The 16,333-nt window shown below is 38.3% G+C and overlaps 1 protein-coding gene across 1 annotated transcript in view; it reads left to right on the top strand.

Moving 5' to 3' along the window:
- The window catches only part of YWHAQ (tyrosine 3-monooxygenase/tryptophan 5-monooxygenase activation protein theta), a 49,051-nt gene extending 33,102 nt beyond the window's left edge, over nt 1-15,949 (top strand). Inside the window, exons 3-6 of the mRNA XM_017853649.1 lie at nt 8,400-8,523; nt 11,661-11,824; nt 12,484-12,579; nt 14,591-15,949. Coding sequence (XP_017709138.1) covers nt 8,400-8,523; nt 11,661-11,824; nt 12,484-12,579; nt 14,591-14,650 — 444 coding nt within the window. The 3' untranslated portion in view covers nt 14,651-15,949. The remainder of the gene's footprint in view (nt 1-8,399; nt 8,524-11,660; nt 11,825-12,483; nt 12,580-14,590) is intronic.
- The last annotated feature ends 384 nt before the right edge of the window (nt 15,950-16,333 follow it).

The following is a 16,333-nucleotide window of genomic DNA, read 5'->3' as shown; positions in this document are numbered from 1 at the left end:
TGTTAGCCAGGATGGTCTCGATCTCCTGACCTCGTGATCCGCCCGTCTCGGCCTCCCAAAGTGCTGGGATTACAGGCTTGAGCCACCACACCCGGCCATGAAATGTATTTCTTAAATAATTCCTCTTGAAAGTTGAAATTACTCCTTAATTTATGGGCTGCAGAATGGATGTAGTTTTGTGTTAGCAGGCATGAAAACAGCATTAATCTTGTACATCTCCCTCAGAGCTCTTTGGTAAACAGGGTCTACATTGTCAATGAGCAATTATAATTTGAAAGGAATCTTTTTTTTCTGAGCAGTAGGTCTCAACAATGAACTTAAAATATTCGGTGAACCATCCTGTAAACAGGTGCTGTCATCCAGGCTTGGTTGGGTGTTCCATTTGTAGAGTGCAGGCAGAGTAGATTTAGCATAATTCTTAAGGACCCTAGGATTTTTGGAATGCTAAATGAGCATTGACTTCATCTTGAAGTCACCAGCTGCACTAGCCCTGAAGAGTCAAGTCCTTGATGGCATCTTCTGGTATAAGGCTGTTTCCTCTACATTGGAAATAATGGTACTTTGTATAGCTACCTTCATTCATCAGTGATATTAGCTAGATCTTCTGGATAACTTACTGCAGCTCTACATTAGCACTTGCACCTTCACCCTGTACTTTTATGTTCTGGAGGTGGTGGCTTCTTTTGGTCAACCTCATGAATCAACCTCTCCTAGCTTCAAATTTTTCTTATGCAGCTTCCTTACTTCTCGCAGCCTTCATCGAATTGAAGAGAATTAAGGCCTTGCTCTGGATTAGGCTTTGGTTTAAAGGAATGTTGTGGCTGGCCTCAGCTTCTATCCAGACCACTTAAAGTTTTCTCCATATCATCAATAAGTCTGTTTTGCTTTCTTACCATTTGTGTGTTCACTGTAGTAGTGTTCACTTTTAATTTCCTTCAAGAACTCTTTCTTTGCATTTACAACATCGCTGTTTGGTACAAGAGGCTCAGCTTTAGCTTATCTTGGCTTTCGACATGCCTTCCTCACTAAGTTTAATTATTTCTAGCTTTTGAAAGTGAGAGACATGTATCTCATCTTTTCACTTGAACACTTAAAGGCCATTGTGGGGTTATTAATTGGTCTAATTTTATTATTTTTGTGTCTCAGGGAATAGGTAAGCCAGAGGAGATAGAAGAAATTGGGAGCACCCGATTGTTGGAGCAGTCAGAACAGACACAGCATATATCGATTCAGTTTACCATCTTATGTGGGCATGCGTGTGGTACCCCAAAACAATTACAATAGTAACATTAATGACCACTGATCACAGATCGCCATAGCAGATATAATAATCATAAAAAGTTTGAAATATTGGGAGAATTACCAGGTTGTGCCACAGAGACATGAAGTGAGCACATGCTGGTGGAAATTGGCTCTGATAGACGTGCTTGATTCAGTGTCGCTACAAACCTTCAATTGGTTAAAACTACAAAAACACACCACAATATCTACAAAAGACAATAAAATGAGATCTGTCTGCTGGAACAGTGGGCTTAAACTGGAATGGTCCTGGGCAGCCAGATCACATGGTTGCTTTACTCCTCCAGTATACTTCATTGTTAAAATGTGGTTGTAGAGGTTTGGAATTTGGTATAGGATTAAATGAAAAGTTTTAACCTTGGGGATGCAAGGATGTAAGGATCTCATTAGGCTTTGCAACTTGAGTTTGATGTCTTCTGTGTGGTGTCTGCTAAATCCCACAGAGTATAGGATCAGTCACATTGGTTATAAGGTTTGCTTCTGGCTGGGCACAGTGGCTCATGCCTGTAATCCCAGCACTTTGGGAGGCCGAGGCAGGCAGACCACCTGAAGTCAGGAGTTTCAGACCAGCCTGACCAACATGGAGAAACCTTGTCTCTAGTTAAAAATAATTAAATAAATAAATAAAGAGCGAAACTCCATCTCAAAAAAAATAAATAAGTAAAAGGATTGCTTCTATCTCTGAAAATTTTTACTTCATTCCATACTTCGTTTTTTTGAAAATGAATTTAACATGGGCACCAGAATGGGGTTGATTCATCATTCTTGGATTCTAAGTCTTAACAATTTTTTTTTTTTTTTTTTTTTTTTTTTAAATGGAGTTTCACTCTTTTGCCCAGGCTGGAGTGCAATGGCGCGATCTTGTCTCACTGCAACCTCTGCCTTCTGGTTTCAAGCAATTCTTCTGCCTCAGCCTCCTGAGTAGCTGGGATTACAGGTGCCTGCCACTATGCCTGGCTAATTTTTGTATTTTCAGTAGCGACTGGGTTTCACTGTGTTGGCCAGGCTGGTTTCGAACTCCTGACGTTGTGATCTGCCCACCTCGGCCTCCCAAAGTGCTGGGATTACAAGTGTGAGCCACTGCGCCTGGCCCAACAATTCTTAATTAGTAACTTCTAAAATGGACATTTTAAGGACATTTGACTGTTTAATGCATTCATTTTTTTTAATGATTGAAAATATTTCCATAGATGAGTTGATGTTATATGATCAACTTGGATTAAGTCTTAGGTGATTCACTGCCTCCTTGGTTAAGGCAGCAAATCCTTTATGAGATTTAATTCTAGCAGGTATAGTCATAAATGGTAGTTTCTGAGACCAGAGACCTTTAGATCATAATAGTCTCATTACATAAGTACAGAGACAGACACTTGAGAAGGTGTGATTTCCTACAAAATTATAGAGCTAATGATAGTATGAAAGTTCCACAAATGATAATCTAATTTCTAAAACTCAATATTCTGATACATAACACAGAGTTACTCTGTCCCTTTTTTGTTTTACTGATTAAATCTCTAAACTGGGCCCTGTGGCTGAGGCCTGTAATCCTAGCGCTTTGGGAGACTGAAGAGGGCGGATCCCTTGAGGTTAGGAGTTCGAGACCAGCCATGGTAAACCCTGTCTATACTGAAAATGCAGAAATTAGCTGGGTGTGGTGGCAGGTGCCTGCAATCCCAGTTACTTGGGGAGGCTGAGGCTGAGGAATCGCTTGAACCGGGAGGCGAAGGTTGCAGGTGAGCTGAGGTTGCGCCACTGCACTTCACCCTGGGTTGGCAGAGCGAGACTCCGTCTCAAGGGGGGAAAATATCTCTAGCTTAGATTTGGCCTTGTCTTTATTAGAAATGCTCCATTTTAGGGTCTGTTCATATCCTGATTAACTGATAATATAGAAATAATGACTGATACGTGTATCCTAAAGTTAGAGATTCAGCATGATAATAGTGTGTTTGCTAATGAACCTCAGTAAACTATTAGGAAATTGAAACTTCTTAGAACATTTTTTTTGCTTCCTGTTATTTTGCATGTATTTTAAGGCTCTTCATAACAGTTATCTACTCTTTCTTAAATAAATCAATTCTATAAATAAGCATAATAAGCTTAATGAGAGACAAGAGTAGCTTAGTCTGTAAAATGGAAATCACTTATAAATGAATTTAGAATTAAAAGATTAAGTTGTTGAGTGTTACAGAATTTTACCGCTGAAACCAAATAAATTATTTTGAAAAAGCAGTTGAAGTAGCAAGTAGGATTGTTTTATACAGTAGTTAACTCTTAAAAATCGTATGGGGATTTTGTTGTTCTTCTGGAAGCCTTTTTTTCTAAGATATGGGGGTGGGAGAAAGGAGGAATAGTTACTGTTCTAAATTTGCATTAATGTTATTTCTTGACAGTTTCATTTCTTATATTATTCTTTACAACTTTTGTGTTATAGTCTATTATTGTTCCCATCCTGTTTTTCTAAGATTAAACTTATTCTGAGTTCCTTTAGCATTTCCTAAAGCAACCTCTATAATAACTTATGTTCTTTCCTTTTGCTTACCTTGTTTCTTTGGTCTAAAGTGTTCTAAATTACTAGTTCATCTTGTTATTGTGGGTAGTACATTGATTGACGTGTTAGTTTTCACATTCTCAAAAAGGAACACACTACCATCCATGTTTTACTCCTCAGTCAAGTAACATTGTCAGCACCAGAGGGACCTCCAATATTAGCCCACCAAAACTCCCAAGATAATAAAATTTGCTAAAGAGTTTACAAGGGAGAGCTCCTGCTTAATTGATAAGAATAATGTACAGAAGAAATCAGTGGGGGAAATTCTAACTATGCTCCCTCCTGGCGACTTTTTTTTTTTCTTTGAGATGGAGTTTCGCTCTTGTTGCCCAGGCTGGAGTGCAATATCTCAGCTCACTGGAACTTCTGCCTCCTGGGTTCACGCAATTCTCCTGTGTCAGCCTCCCAAATAGCTGGAATTACAGGCATGCATCACCACGCCTGGCTAATTTTGTGTTTTTAGTAGAAATGGGGTTTCACCATGTTGGTCAGGCTGGTCTCAAACTCCTGACCTCAAGTGATTCACCCGCCTCAGCCTCCCAAAGTGCTGGGATAACAGGCGTGAGCCATGGCACCTGGCCCTCCCTCCTGACCTCTTACCAGTACCCTTATTTGGAAAGACTTTCAGGGAGTTATGTGTCAGTTTGGGGTTTTTGGTCTCTGATCTGTATTTTTTACAATAATTTTAAAAGATTACACATTTGTAGCCTATATTCTATCTGGTATTAATAATATTTGGTATTGATAATACAGATACAGACTAGATTATTTGGGTAAGACATGAAGCAGAATCCATTATGTCTTTTAGTTGAGCTAAAGTATACATCTTTACTACTGATAGTATATGGAAAGACAGAATTATTCTGTACCTGTTGTTTCCTTCACAGAGAGCTAGTGGCATCTGACAAAGAACCATGATACCTGGCTGAACAACTCCAGGATGGAAGTAATGCCCAAGTCAGTTTATAAAAGCCCAACACTGTAAATCATATGTAATGGCTATATGCAAATTAGTAGTCAAAGTTAATAATTTTAGAAAGGAAAGGTTAGCTCATAAGTGGCTGTGTTGTAATGAATGCAGTAGCTGTTTGGCAACTTTCTGAATGCTTGGAAGGCCCTTTGTCCACAGTCCTTGTGAACACCCACACATCTAGCATGCGTGACTCAGGAGAGACTAGTGCTAGAATGGAAGTTTCTCTCTTCTCTACTCCTCACCCTAAGCCCTTGTTCTGGTCAGACTTTTCTCACCCCCTGCTCTTACACATCTACCACAGTTAACAGAGCACTAGGTCTTAAAAGTACTGAGTAGCTTTTTATGTGACTATAAATAATATCTTCACCAGAGCTGGCACCTTCTTGGAGATCCTGTGGAATTTCATTGTAACTGACTGACTCACTTGGAGGAACAAGAAAAGTGAGAGGCGTCTTACTTTACATTAGGGCTCCTTGGCGTGTGTGGGTACAGGCAGAGGCGGTATTTCTCTTGGTATAAATACTGTGTTTGCCTTCTTTGATATTACTTCTCAGAATCCACTCATTTAAACATTCCAATGACTGAGTCAGTTTGAGATGTAGAACTTTTTTTGTGACAATCTCACTATTGCCTCCTACCCCCTCCTTCCACCACAACCCTAAATTCATTTCATAAAATAGTTTTAATATGAAAGTCATCCATAATACATAAAATGGTAATAGAGGAAAAGTTAAAGTAATGTAATTTTAAGGATTCAAGTGTCTCGGTTCATTACGTAACTATTAAAATTATATTGGTGATGTTGAGCACAATAAATTCTGAAAATCTGATTCGTCTGTTCTTTTTATAGTTAAGAGTGTAGTGATGCTGGAGCAGCACTTGTCACAATTGCCTTTAGTTTGGGTGTGGCCCTAATGACCTCTGTTGCCACACTCCTGGCTCAGCAACTTTCCAACTTGAGCCACAGTTGTGATACTCATCACTTTTATAATGTATAAACTTCTGGGACTTTGATACATAATTTTATATTAATTTTTTTTGTGCACGCGCACACGTGTGTATGTGTGCGTGTTTTAACTTTCTCTGGCCTCAGGCCCTTAAAAAAATATATGTGTATATATATGTGTGTGTGTGTGTATATATGTTATCTAGATATTTAAAATATTTTTCTAATTAAAGCATTTTAAATGTTTTTCTGTTTTTTTTTTTTTCTTTTAGAGACATGGTCTCTTTTGCTCTGTCTCCCAGGCTGGAATGCAATGGCACGATCATGGCTCACTGAAGCCTCCACCCCCAGGGTTTAAGCCTTCCTTCTGCCTCAGCCTTCCAAGTAGCTGGGACTGCAGGTGTGTGCCACCACACCTAATTTTTTGAAAATTCTTTGTAGAGACAGGGTCCCATTATGTTGCCCAGGCTGATCTCAAACTCCTGGGCTCTCAAGCAATCCACTTGCCTCCACCTCTACTTCCCAGAGTGCTGGGATGATAGGCGTGAGCTGTCGCACGTGGCCTCTGTTTATTTTCTTTAAAAATAACTTATAGGCTCACGCCTATCATCCCAGCACTTTGGGAGGCCGAGGTGGGCAGATCACTTGAGGTCAGGAGTTTGAGACCAGCCTGGTCAACATGGTGAAACCCCGTTTCTACTAAAAATAGAAAAATAAGCTGGGCGTGGTGGTGTGTGCCTGTAGTCCCAGCTGCTCGGGAGACTGAGGCAGGAGAATCGCTTGAGCCTGGGAGGTGGAGGTTGCAGTGAGCCAAGATCACACCACTGCACTCACACTGGGCAGCAGAGTGAGACTTTGTCTCCAAAAAAAAAAACCATGGATGCAGTGATTGCATTTTGTTAGACCACTTTTAGTCAGATAAACAAGAAGAAACTTCTTGGTTAGAAGTGTATTTTCTAAACTTTTGTTATTTTAAATTTATAAACAGCTTTCCTTTTCTTTACCAATTATGTGAATTTGACTCAACCTTACTTGTTTATTCTCCAGACTTGCCAGTTTGGTATCATAGAGAGTATTTTTATGTAATATTAACTGATTGTATCTGTGGTTATTTTCCAAAATGCAAAAGGATGTTCTCTCTTCCCTGCTTTAAAACGTGCACTAGTTTTACTTTTCCTAGAGCAGTGCTTTTCAAACTCTGTCCCTGGGCAGGCAAACTGTGTACCTAGGCTGATACTAGCTAACATTTACTGAGTACTTAACATGTGACACTATTCCAGGCTTTTGACATCTGTTATTGGTTTTATTCTCAGAACAAACCAATGAAGTAGGTATTAGTATCTTAACATTTTTATGAGAATTTTGTTTTGCTTTGTAATATTTAATACAAAAAGACTTTTTTTGGTTTGTTTTTGTTTGTTTGAGAAGGAGTCTCGCACTGTCGCCCAGGCTGCAGTGTAGTGGCGTCATCTCAGCTCACTGCAACCTCCACCTCCCAGGTTCAAGCGATTCTCCTGCCTCAGCCTCCTGAGTAGCTGGGATTACAGGTGCCCACCACCACGTCCGGCTAATTTTTTGTATTTTTAGTAGAGATGGCGTTTCACTATGTTGACCAGGCTGGTCTCGAACTCCTGATTTTGTGATCTGCCCGCCTCGGCCTCCCAAAGTGCTGGGATTACAGGCATGAGCCACCACACCCGTCCCTAAAAGGTTTTAAATGGATGACCTAGCATCAAGAAAATTGAATCTAAGAAGATTTCTATCATATTTGTCTTTTGTGACTTTTTACACTCCAAGGCATACCATATCCTGTACCTCTAGAAGTGAAAATTTCTTTGTATGAAATTAGGAACAAAAGACATACTCAAGAACTTTTTTAAAAAAATAGATTTCGTAGACCTAAAATTATTCTTTTAAATTGCTGTGCAAGTTTCTAAACCTCTTACTCTCGATTCCCGTATTTACCTCATTTTAGATGCACACTTGACTGCAGAGGACACTGAGTAGCACTGTTCTCCCTCGTACTTGATGTTTTAAACATTTTGTTTCCCCTCCCTAAAATGAGTGCACGTCCCTGTTTTCTGCTTGGTGCATTTCTACTTTTCCTTCTTGACACCTCAAATACTCTTTCCCAGGGAATCCTGTCTTAACTGGAGGCCATCTCCAGCAGAGCCAGATGCTCCCTCTCTGTGCTTCCTTAGCACTGTATCTGCGTCTTTCTTAATGCTTGGTGTGTAGTTGGTGTACTTACAGACCGTGAGCTTCTTGAGGGCAGGGGCCTGATTTTAAGTCTTCTCTGTATCCATTATAGCACCTAGCAGGTATGAAAATGTTTGTTGAATGAATGGATGAGTGAACAGACAGGCTGTTTCTAATTGCAACGTTTGGTGTAATCTAGAATCTAGCCTTACCATTAGAAACTATAGGCTACATCATTTAAAGCCTCCCAGGGCAACTGGTGGCAACAACCTAACCCCTGCTGTAAGAACATGTTTCAAGTCCAGGCTGGTATGGTATAGTATTACTGTAGTAGTTAATGATTGAAATGCCCACTAGGCAGAAGTTTTATCATTTAATGATAATGTGCAGTAGGCAGAAGTTTAGTGCCTAATGTTCTGTCTTATTTATTTCAGGAATTGTTGGATAAATATTTAATAGCCAATGCAACTAATCCAGAGAGTAAGGTCTTCTATCTGAAAATGAAGGGTGATTACTTCCGGTACCTTGCTGAAGTTGCATGTGGTGATGATCGAAAACGTGAGTATATTTGTTATATGGGCAAAAGTAGAATTAAAAAAAAGAAATGGGGATAAATGGGATACTATAACAGTATACGTAATCTTCAGGCTCTTTGCGACTTAAAAATAATTCAATGTATATCAAGAAAATTAGTATTACCTTACGTTCTCAAATATGAAAATTGGGTTGTAAATTTACATCATATGCTGTTTTAAAAAATTAAGCTCATCTGTGAACTCTGTAATCTCGTATGGTATTATTTAGAACGGGCTTAATCTTTTATGATTTTAGAATTTTGGTTCACCATATTTTAGCTCCAGAGCTTTTTGTGTAAACTTTATGAGTGATTCTGCATTTCACATGGCATTTCTATCATCATGCCTTAAAACTTCAGATCACTGGAAATTACATACAGAACATGGAAACAGATTGTTGTGCTTTTTCTGTTTGTCATATTAATTCATTATCATCTATTTTAAGGGGTCATAACATTGACTGCTAATTACATATAATCAAATTTCTGAGGAGGAGAGGTGAAATGAGTGTGTTACTGCTGGTGTATAACTTGTTCCACCTTCACAGTAAGTTTGAATGACCCATATGGTTAGGTTTTACTTGAGAAAGTTGAATACACAGGAATTGTTGATTAATCAAGTAGTGGTCATAAAAATAGATTTTAGTATTAAATACCTATTTTATTTATTTATTTATTTATTTATTTACCTAGACTATCATAGAAAACATGGATATGGGAAAAAGTGACCAAATTGCCTAACTTGATAATAAAAAAGTGAAGTGAATTTATTTGCAATGAGTGTCTCCTGGGATACTGGTAGCTGAGTGTAAGATAGAGCTCATTAAATTTAGTGTATGTGCTTGCTACCAGATTTATCAAGTTCTAGGTAATAGAAGTATCAGTTCCTTATTTTTTCTAGTAAGTTTGTTATTTTCTTCTTAATTTTGTCCTGTCTACAAAGATATACCCCTACAAATAGTTACTATGACCTGAAAATGAGAGTTTTGCCATCCTAAATATCAGTGTAACTGAATATATAAAGAGAACTTGTACTTGAGAAACTATTATACCTTGCTATAATAAAATCTGTATACTAAACTTACTTATTCTGTTACTGATGTGTAATTTCTGTTGCTATGAAGATAAGCAGAATTGGACATGATACTGGCACAGAACTGTATATTTAGGTATCAGAAAGCCAAAGAGAAGTATTTGGGAGATTGAGACATAACTGTAGCTTTAACCTGATTTAACCCTTAGGAGCTCATTGGCACTTTCCAGTCTCACACGTAGTCGCATTTACATTCTGATAGTCTGGGATTCGTAGATAGGCTGTCTTTATAGCCTAATTGCTGAGACACTGGGGCTTCCTAATTGAACTTCTTGATTGAAGTTCCTAATTGAACTTCCTAATTGAACTAATTGAACTATAACCTGCATGCAAGAACTTCTTATTGCATGCGGGTTATACCAGTCAGGATTAGATCAATAAATGTGCCATTTCAGAGGAAGGAAAATGAACATGATTCAGGTCATAAAGGGATAGCTTAATTCTCTTACATCAGTATCTCTAAAGCTGTAATAGGCCAGTGGCCTCATACAGAAAACTACCCTTTTCAAAACATGGGTATAATCAGATTAGTGTTGGTAATACTGAACATTTTGTGAAAGGAGAGTACCATTTTAATTAGGCCAGTAATCAAACTCAGGTCAGAGCAGATTTTGTCCTATGTGTTGAAACTTTTATATTGCCTTTCACATAGTATCTCTTGATACTAAGAATCAGTATTTCTCCAAATCAGAAAAATAGAGATTTTGGTGTTGATGATCTTCATAAAGTTCACATTATTTCGGGAAAGGGTATTCCAGTCAAATTATTATTATTATTATCATCATTTTTGAGATGGAATTTCGCTCTCGTTAACCAGGCTGAAGTGCAAAGGCGTGATCTTGGCTCACTGCAAGCTCTGCCTCCTGGGTTCAAGTGAGGCTCATGCCTCAGCCTCCCAAGTAGCTGGGATTACAGGCATGCACCACCACTCCCAGCTAATTTTTGTGTTATTAGTAGAGCTGGGGTTTCTCCATGTTGTCAGGCTGGTCTTGAACTCCCAACCTCAGGTAATCTGCCCGCCTCGGCCTCCCAAAGTGCTGGGTTTACAGGTGTGAGCCACCGCACCCCATCCAAATTATTTTTCATTGCTGCATTTCCAAGTAATAGAATTAAAAGACATAAAATAAGAAAATCGTTTTAGCCTAGGGATGGAAAAAAGTCTGATTTACTATAATATCTCATGTTTTTTTCCATTAAGCTGTTTATATGTAAGCAACATTCTAAACTGGTTTTTTGTTTTGTTTGTTTGTGACAAACTGTCACGCAGGTTCGGAGTGCAGCAGCATGATCTTGGCTCACTGCAGCTTCAACCTCCTGGGTTCAAGGGGTCCTCCCACCTCAGCCTCCCAAGTAGCTAGAGCTACAGACATGCACCACCATGCCTAGCTATTTTTTTTTTTTTTCGTAGAGACAGGGATAAGATCTCCCTATGTTGCCCAGGCTGGTCTTGAACTCTCGGGTTCAAGTGATGCCCCTGCCTCACCCTCCCAAAGTGTTGGGATTACAGGTATGAGCCACTGCACCTGGCCATAAATAAGTTCTTAAATACCCAGTACACAATATTGTTTTCGTGTGTTTGTTTGTTTTTGAGACAGAGTATCATTCTGTCGCCCAAGCTGGAGTATAGTGGTGCGTTCTCAGCTCACTGCAACCTCTGCCTCCCGGCTTCAGGCAATTCTCATGCCTCAGCCTCCTGAGTAGCTGGGGTTACAGATCCCCGCCATGACACCTGGCTAATGTTTGTAGTTTTAGTAGAGACAGGGTTTCGTCATGTTGGCCAGGCTGGTCTTGAACTCCTGATCTCAAGTGATCCCTCCGCCTCGGCCTCCCAAAGTGCTGGGATTATAGGTGTGAGTCACCACACCTGGCCATGATAATGGTTTTTGTTAGCTACCGTGATTTTAAAAGACCCATACAGAGAAAAATCTTGGTTCTACCAAGAGCTAGTAGCAAATGTTCAAGTTGTTAATGTACTGTGTACTGGATTGTTATTTTTAATATTGCGCTTCTTATTTTTTCTCTTCACAGAAACGATAGATAATTCCCAAGGAGCTTACCAAGAGGCATTTGATATAAGCAAGAAAGAGATGCAACCCACACACCCAATCCGCCTGGGGCTTGCTCTTAACTTTTCTGTATTTTACTATGAGATTCTTAATAACCCAGAGCTTGCCTGCACGCTGGCTAAAACGGTAAGATGTGTGTCCAGGAAACACCTACTTTAGCTACAGTTATTTGAGATGCCAGGTATGTTAATTTATAGGTATTTTACTTGGTTACCCAGGGATGATTTCTACTATATTTATTTTGAAATCTCCTCTTTTTCTTACCATCATGATTACCTTATTCCTGCCCCTGACACCTTACTCTACCCTATGATTATAAGCAGTGATATGTCTACAGAGCATACTGAGCAGAGTAATCAAAGAAGGATAAATGATATTAAGAAGGAAACATAAAAGATTGGAAAGTCATACCTGCCAGGTTTGGTCACTAGAATAGCTGTGCATTAGCCACACTCCTCAAAGTGGCTCAAAACGAGAGAATAAAGAGGACACTGTACAGATAAATATTACTGCTTATCGGAAAGAAGTATATTAAGCATTGCTGCTGTTCTGTTTGTCCTGTGAAAGAACCAAGACATGCTTGTTTACTTAAATGTATAGTTTTATAGAATTCCAGTTATACTCGTAAGTTCTTAAACTGAGAGTGTGAGAGAATGGTTCTTTTGAGTTTGTTGATGGTAGAACATAAGGTGGGTGTTCACTTATTTTTTAAAATGGTTTGTAATTGTAGAATAACCAGTTTTTGTCAATGCACATATTTTATCATGGATATTAATATTTATCAGGCTTTTGATGAGGCCATTGCTGAACTTGATACACTGAATGAAGACTCATACAAAGACAGCACCCTCATCATGCAGTTGCTTAGAGACAACCTAACAGTGAGTTGTTTACTCTTTAATTTTATTTCCTTTTCAGAAACAAAAATATATTTTATTTTGGACTTCGTGTCTTTTAGGGCAGATATGTAAGAGCTGAAAGTATGACATATGTGTTAGTATTTTATAGAATGAACATTATTTTGTAGGCAGGTTTTCAAGTTGAATAGACATTTTATCAGACCTCCCTGAGAAGTTACTAACATTATAGGAACTCAACTGTTTCATTGGGATGAAGATGTTGATAAATTATGTTAATAAAGAGAGCTTCTAAAGTTTCAATATTTTGGGGCAAATCAGCTATAGCCAGTTAGGGACTATGTAGATATCTAGGCTTTCTTAAAATTACATGAAGTACCTCGTTCTAATAAAAGTTTACTTTGTGAATTTTTAGGGAGTAAACCTGTACCTAAATTTACTCCTTTTCTGCTTCTAGGCCAAAGTCTCTGTTTTGTTTGTCTTTTTCTCCCTGCTTCTTAGATAGGCAATTGATAAAGGAAGTAATCAAGAAAAAGTACAGCTTAAGCTTTACTTTAACATTCTTTTGTAGGTTCAAGTAATTTTGTTAGGTAAAATCTTAGACTTCACAGAATGAAAAAGAAGGGAACAAATCTTTAAATATAAATCTTGTCCTCTCAGCCCCCTTGTTTAGTGCTTTATCATTTACTAGATAGTATTTTTTAAATTAGCATCATGTCTGTTCAATTTTGCTGACTAGAGTAGTTATGAATCCACTGAAAGGAGAATGAAGACCCTGCATTTCTAGCCATAAGAAGTCCCTGTGGTTGTGAGGGGACAATGGAAGATGATCAGCAAATAGTTCTGCAGAGGAAGAGCAAATTAGGCAGTTATACCTCTTCCCAGATGTATACCTTGGAGCTATCTTTTAATCAGTTTTGTTTTCTTTATTATAGAGACAGGTCTTTGGGGGATTTTGTTTTGTTTATTTTTATTTATTTTAGTATCTTCATAATAACCTAAGGATTATGTAAGATTCTAGCTCTTCTGAAATTAACACTAATGTCTTGGTGTTGGTCTAATAAAGTACAATTATAGTCAATAAATACTTCTCTTCTTCACTTCATCTTTCTATCCTAAAAATAGAGAGATCATGGAAGATCCACTTAGTTTTAACATTCTGTCTAATTCAAGAACCCTGTCTATACATGCACACATTGCTTCCCTGTAGCCTCCATCACCCACTTCTATTTAATTCTTGGAGAAACACAAAGTAAGTCTGCTTTTGCTATAGTTTAGCTCTTCACACGCTTTAAAATTGTTAACCATGATTGTGGCTTTTTCCTCCCTGTGAAAATTTTTTGCTTTATTAGTCTGTAATAATACTGCAGTAGTGCTTTCAAGAAGAGCATTGGGCTACTGGGAATAGAGACAGCATTAAATTCTAAGACTATCACTTTGCTTATTATGAAAGTAGAGTGCCTTTTTTAAAAAGTTACTTTTTTTTTGAGACAGGATCTCGCCCTGTCACCTAGGCTGGAGTGCAGTCTCGTAATCATGGCTCACTGCAGCCTCAACCTCCTGGATTCAAGCAGTCCTCCTGCCTCAGCCTCCTGAGTAGTTAGAACTACAGGCACACACCACCCCGTGCCTGGCCAATTTTGTTTTTGAAATTTTTTATAGACATGGGATCTTGCTATGTTGTCCAGGCTGGTGTTGAACTGGCCTCATGGGATCTTCTCATCTTGGCCTCCCTACGTGCTGGGATTACAGGCGTCAGCCACTGTGCCTGGCCAAGTGCTTTTTAAATAAAAAGGAAGCTCTAAAACTGTATATCCAATGACATATGTGTGTATGCCATTTTGTAAATGGCATAGTGAAAAGTCTGCAAGGATGTGATGGTCTTTGGGGTTTTGAGAGAGAACTTCAATCTTAGTCAAGATCTCCATTGTTTGAGGAATTTACTACTCTTGTAGTTATTTTTGATATGACAATAATACTTAGTGTAATTGCCTAATCTAGAAATAATAACTTAATATGATTCTTCTTTTTCTAGCTTTGGACATCAGACAGTGCAGGAGAAGAATGTGATGCGGCAGAAGGGGCTGAAAACTAAATCCATACAGGGTGTCATCCTTCTTTCCTTCAAGAAACCTTTTTACACATCTCCATTCCTTATTCCACTTGGATTTCCTATAGCAAAGAAACCCATTCATGTGTATGGAATCAACTGTTTATAGTCTTTTCACACTGCAGCTTTGGGAAAACTTCATTCCTTGATTTGTGTTTGTCTTGGCCTTCCTGGTGTGCAGTACTGCTGTAGAAAAGTATTAATAGCTTCATTTCATAAAAACATAAGTAACTCCCAAACACTTATGTAGAGGACTAAAAATGTATCTGGTATTTAAGTAATCTGAACCAGTTCTGCAAGTGACTGTGTTTTGTATTACTGTGAAGATAAGAAAATGTAGTTAATTACAATTTAAACAGTGTTCCACATAACTTCTTAATTTCTGCATTCCCTCCCTTACTCTTCAGGGGTTTCCTTTCAGTAAGCAACTTTTCCATGCTCTTAATGTATTCCTTTTTAGTAGGAATCCGGAAGTACTAGATTGAATGGAAAAGCACTTGCCATCTCTGGCTGGGGTCACAAATTGAAATGGCTCCTATATCACATAAGGAGGTCTTGTATATCTGTGGCAACAGGGAGTTTCCTTATTCACTCTTTATTTGCTGCTAAGTTGCCAACCTCCCTTCCCAATAAAAATTCACTTACACCTCCTGCCTTTGTAGTTCTGGTATTCACTTTACTATGTGATAGAAGTAGCATGTTGCTGCCAGAATACAAGCATTGCTTTTGGCAAACTAAAGTGCATGTCATTTCTTAATACACTAGAAAGGGGAAATAAAGTACACAAGTCCAAGTCTAAACCTTTAGTACTTTTCCATGCAGATTTGTGCACATGTGAGAGGGTGTCCAGTTTGTCTAGTGATTGTTATTTAGAGAGTTGGACCACTATTGTGTGTTGCTAATCATTGACTGTAGTCCCAAAAAAGCCTTGTGAAAATGTTATGCCCTATGTAACAGCAGAGTAACATAAAATAAAATTACATTTTATAAACCATTTACTATGGCTTTGTAACAATTGCATACCCATATTTTAAGGGACAGGTGAATTTACTACTTTCTAAAGTTTATTGATACTTCCCTTTTATGTAAAATGTAGTAGTGATACCTATATTTCTGCATTGTGCATTGTGACACACTTGTCTAGGGATGCCTGGAAATGTATAAAATTGGACTGCATTTCTTAGAGTGTTTTACTATAGATCAGTCTCATGGGCCATCTCTTCCTCAGATGTAAATGATATCTGGTTAAGTGTTATATGGAATAAAGTGGACATTTTAAAACTAGCAGAGTTAATTATGTGATTGTGAGTGCCTTGGCTGTTATCAGAATTGTGTTTCAGTGGATATTTAAAAGGAATGTAAGAGTTCAGATACAGATACTCCTCAACTCAAAATGGGGCTATACCCTGATAAATCCATTGTAAGTTGAAAATACTAAGTCAGAAATGCATTGAATACACCTAACCTAATGAACATTATACCTTAGCCTATTCAACGTTAAATGTGCCCAGAACACTTAGCCCTACAGTTGGGCAAAATCAAAGAGCATGAAACTTATTTTATACTAAAGTGTTGGATCTCTCGTGTAATTTTGAACGCTGAAAGTGAAAAACATTGATTGTATGGGTACTTGAAGTATCCTTTCTTTTTTTTTTTTTTTTTTTTTTT

Source organism: Rhinopithecus bieti, unplaced genomic scaffold, assembly GCF_001698545.2.
Source record: "Rhinopithecus bieti isolate Rb0 unplaced genomic scaffold, ASM169854v2 scaffold_1530, whole genome shotgun sequence".
Classification (NCBI taxonomy): domain Eukaryota; kingdom Metazoa; phylum Chordata; class Mammalia; order Primates; family Cercopithecidae; genus Rhinopithecus; species Rhinopithecus bieti.
The sequence above is the reverse complement of the archived record's forward strand: the minus strand, read 5'-3'. Positions and strand labels throughout refer to the sequence as shown.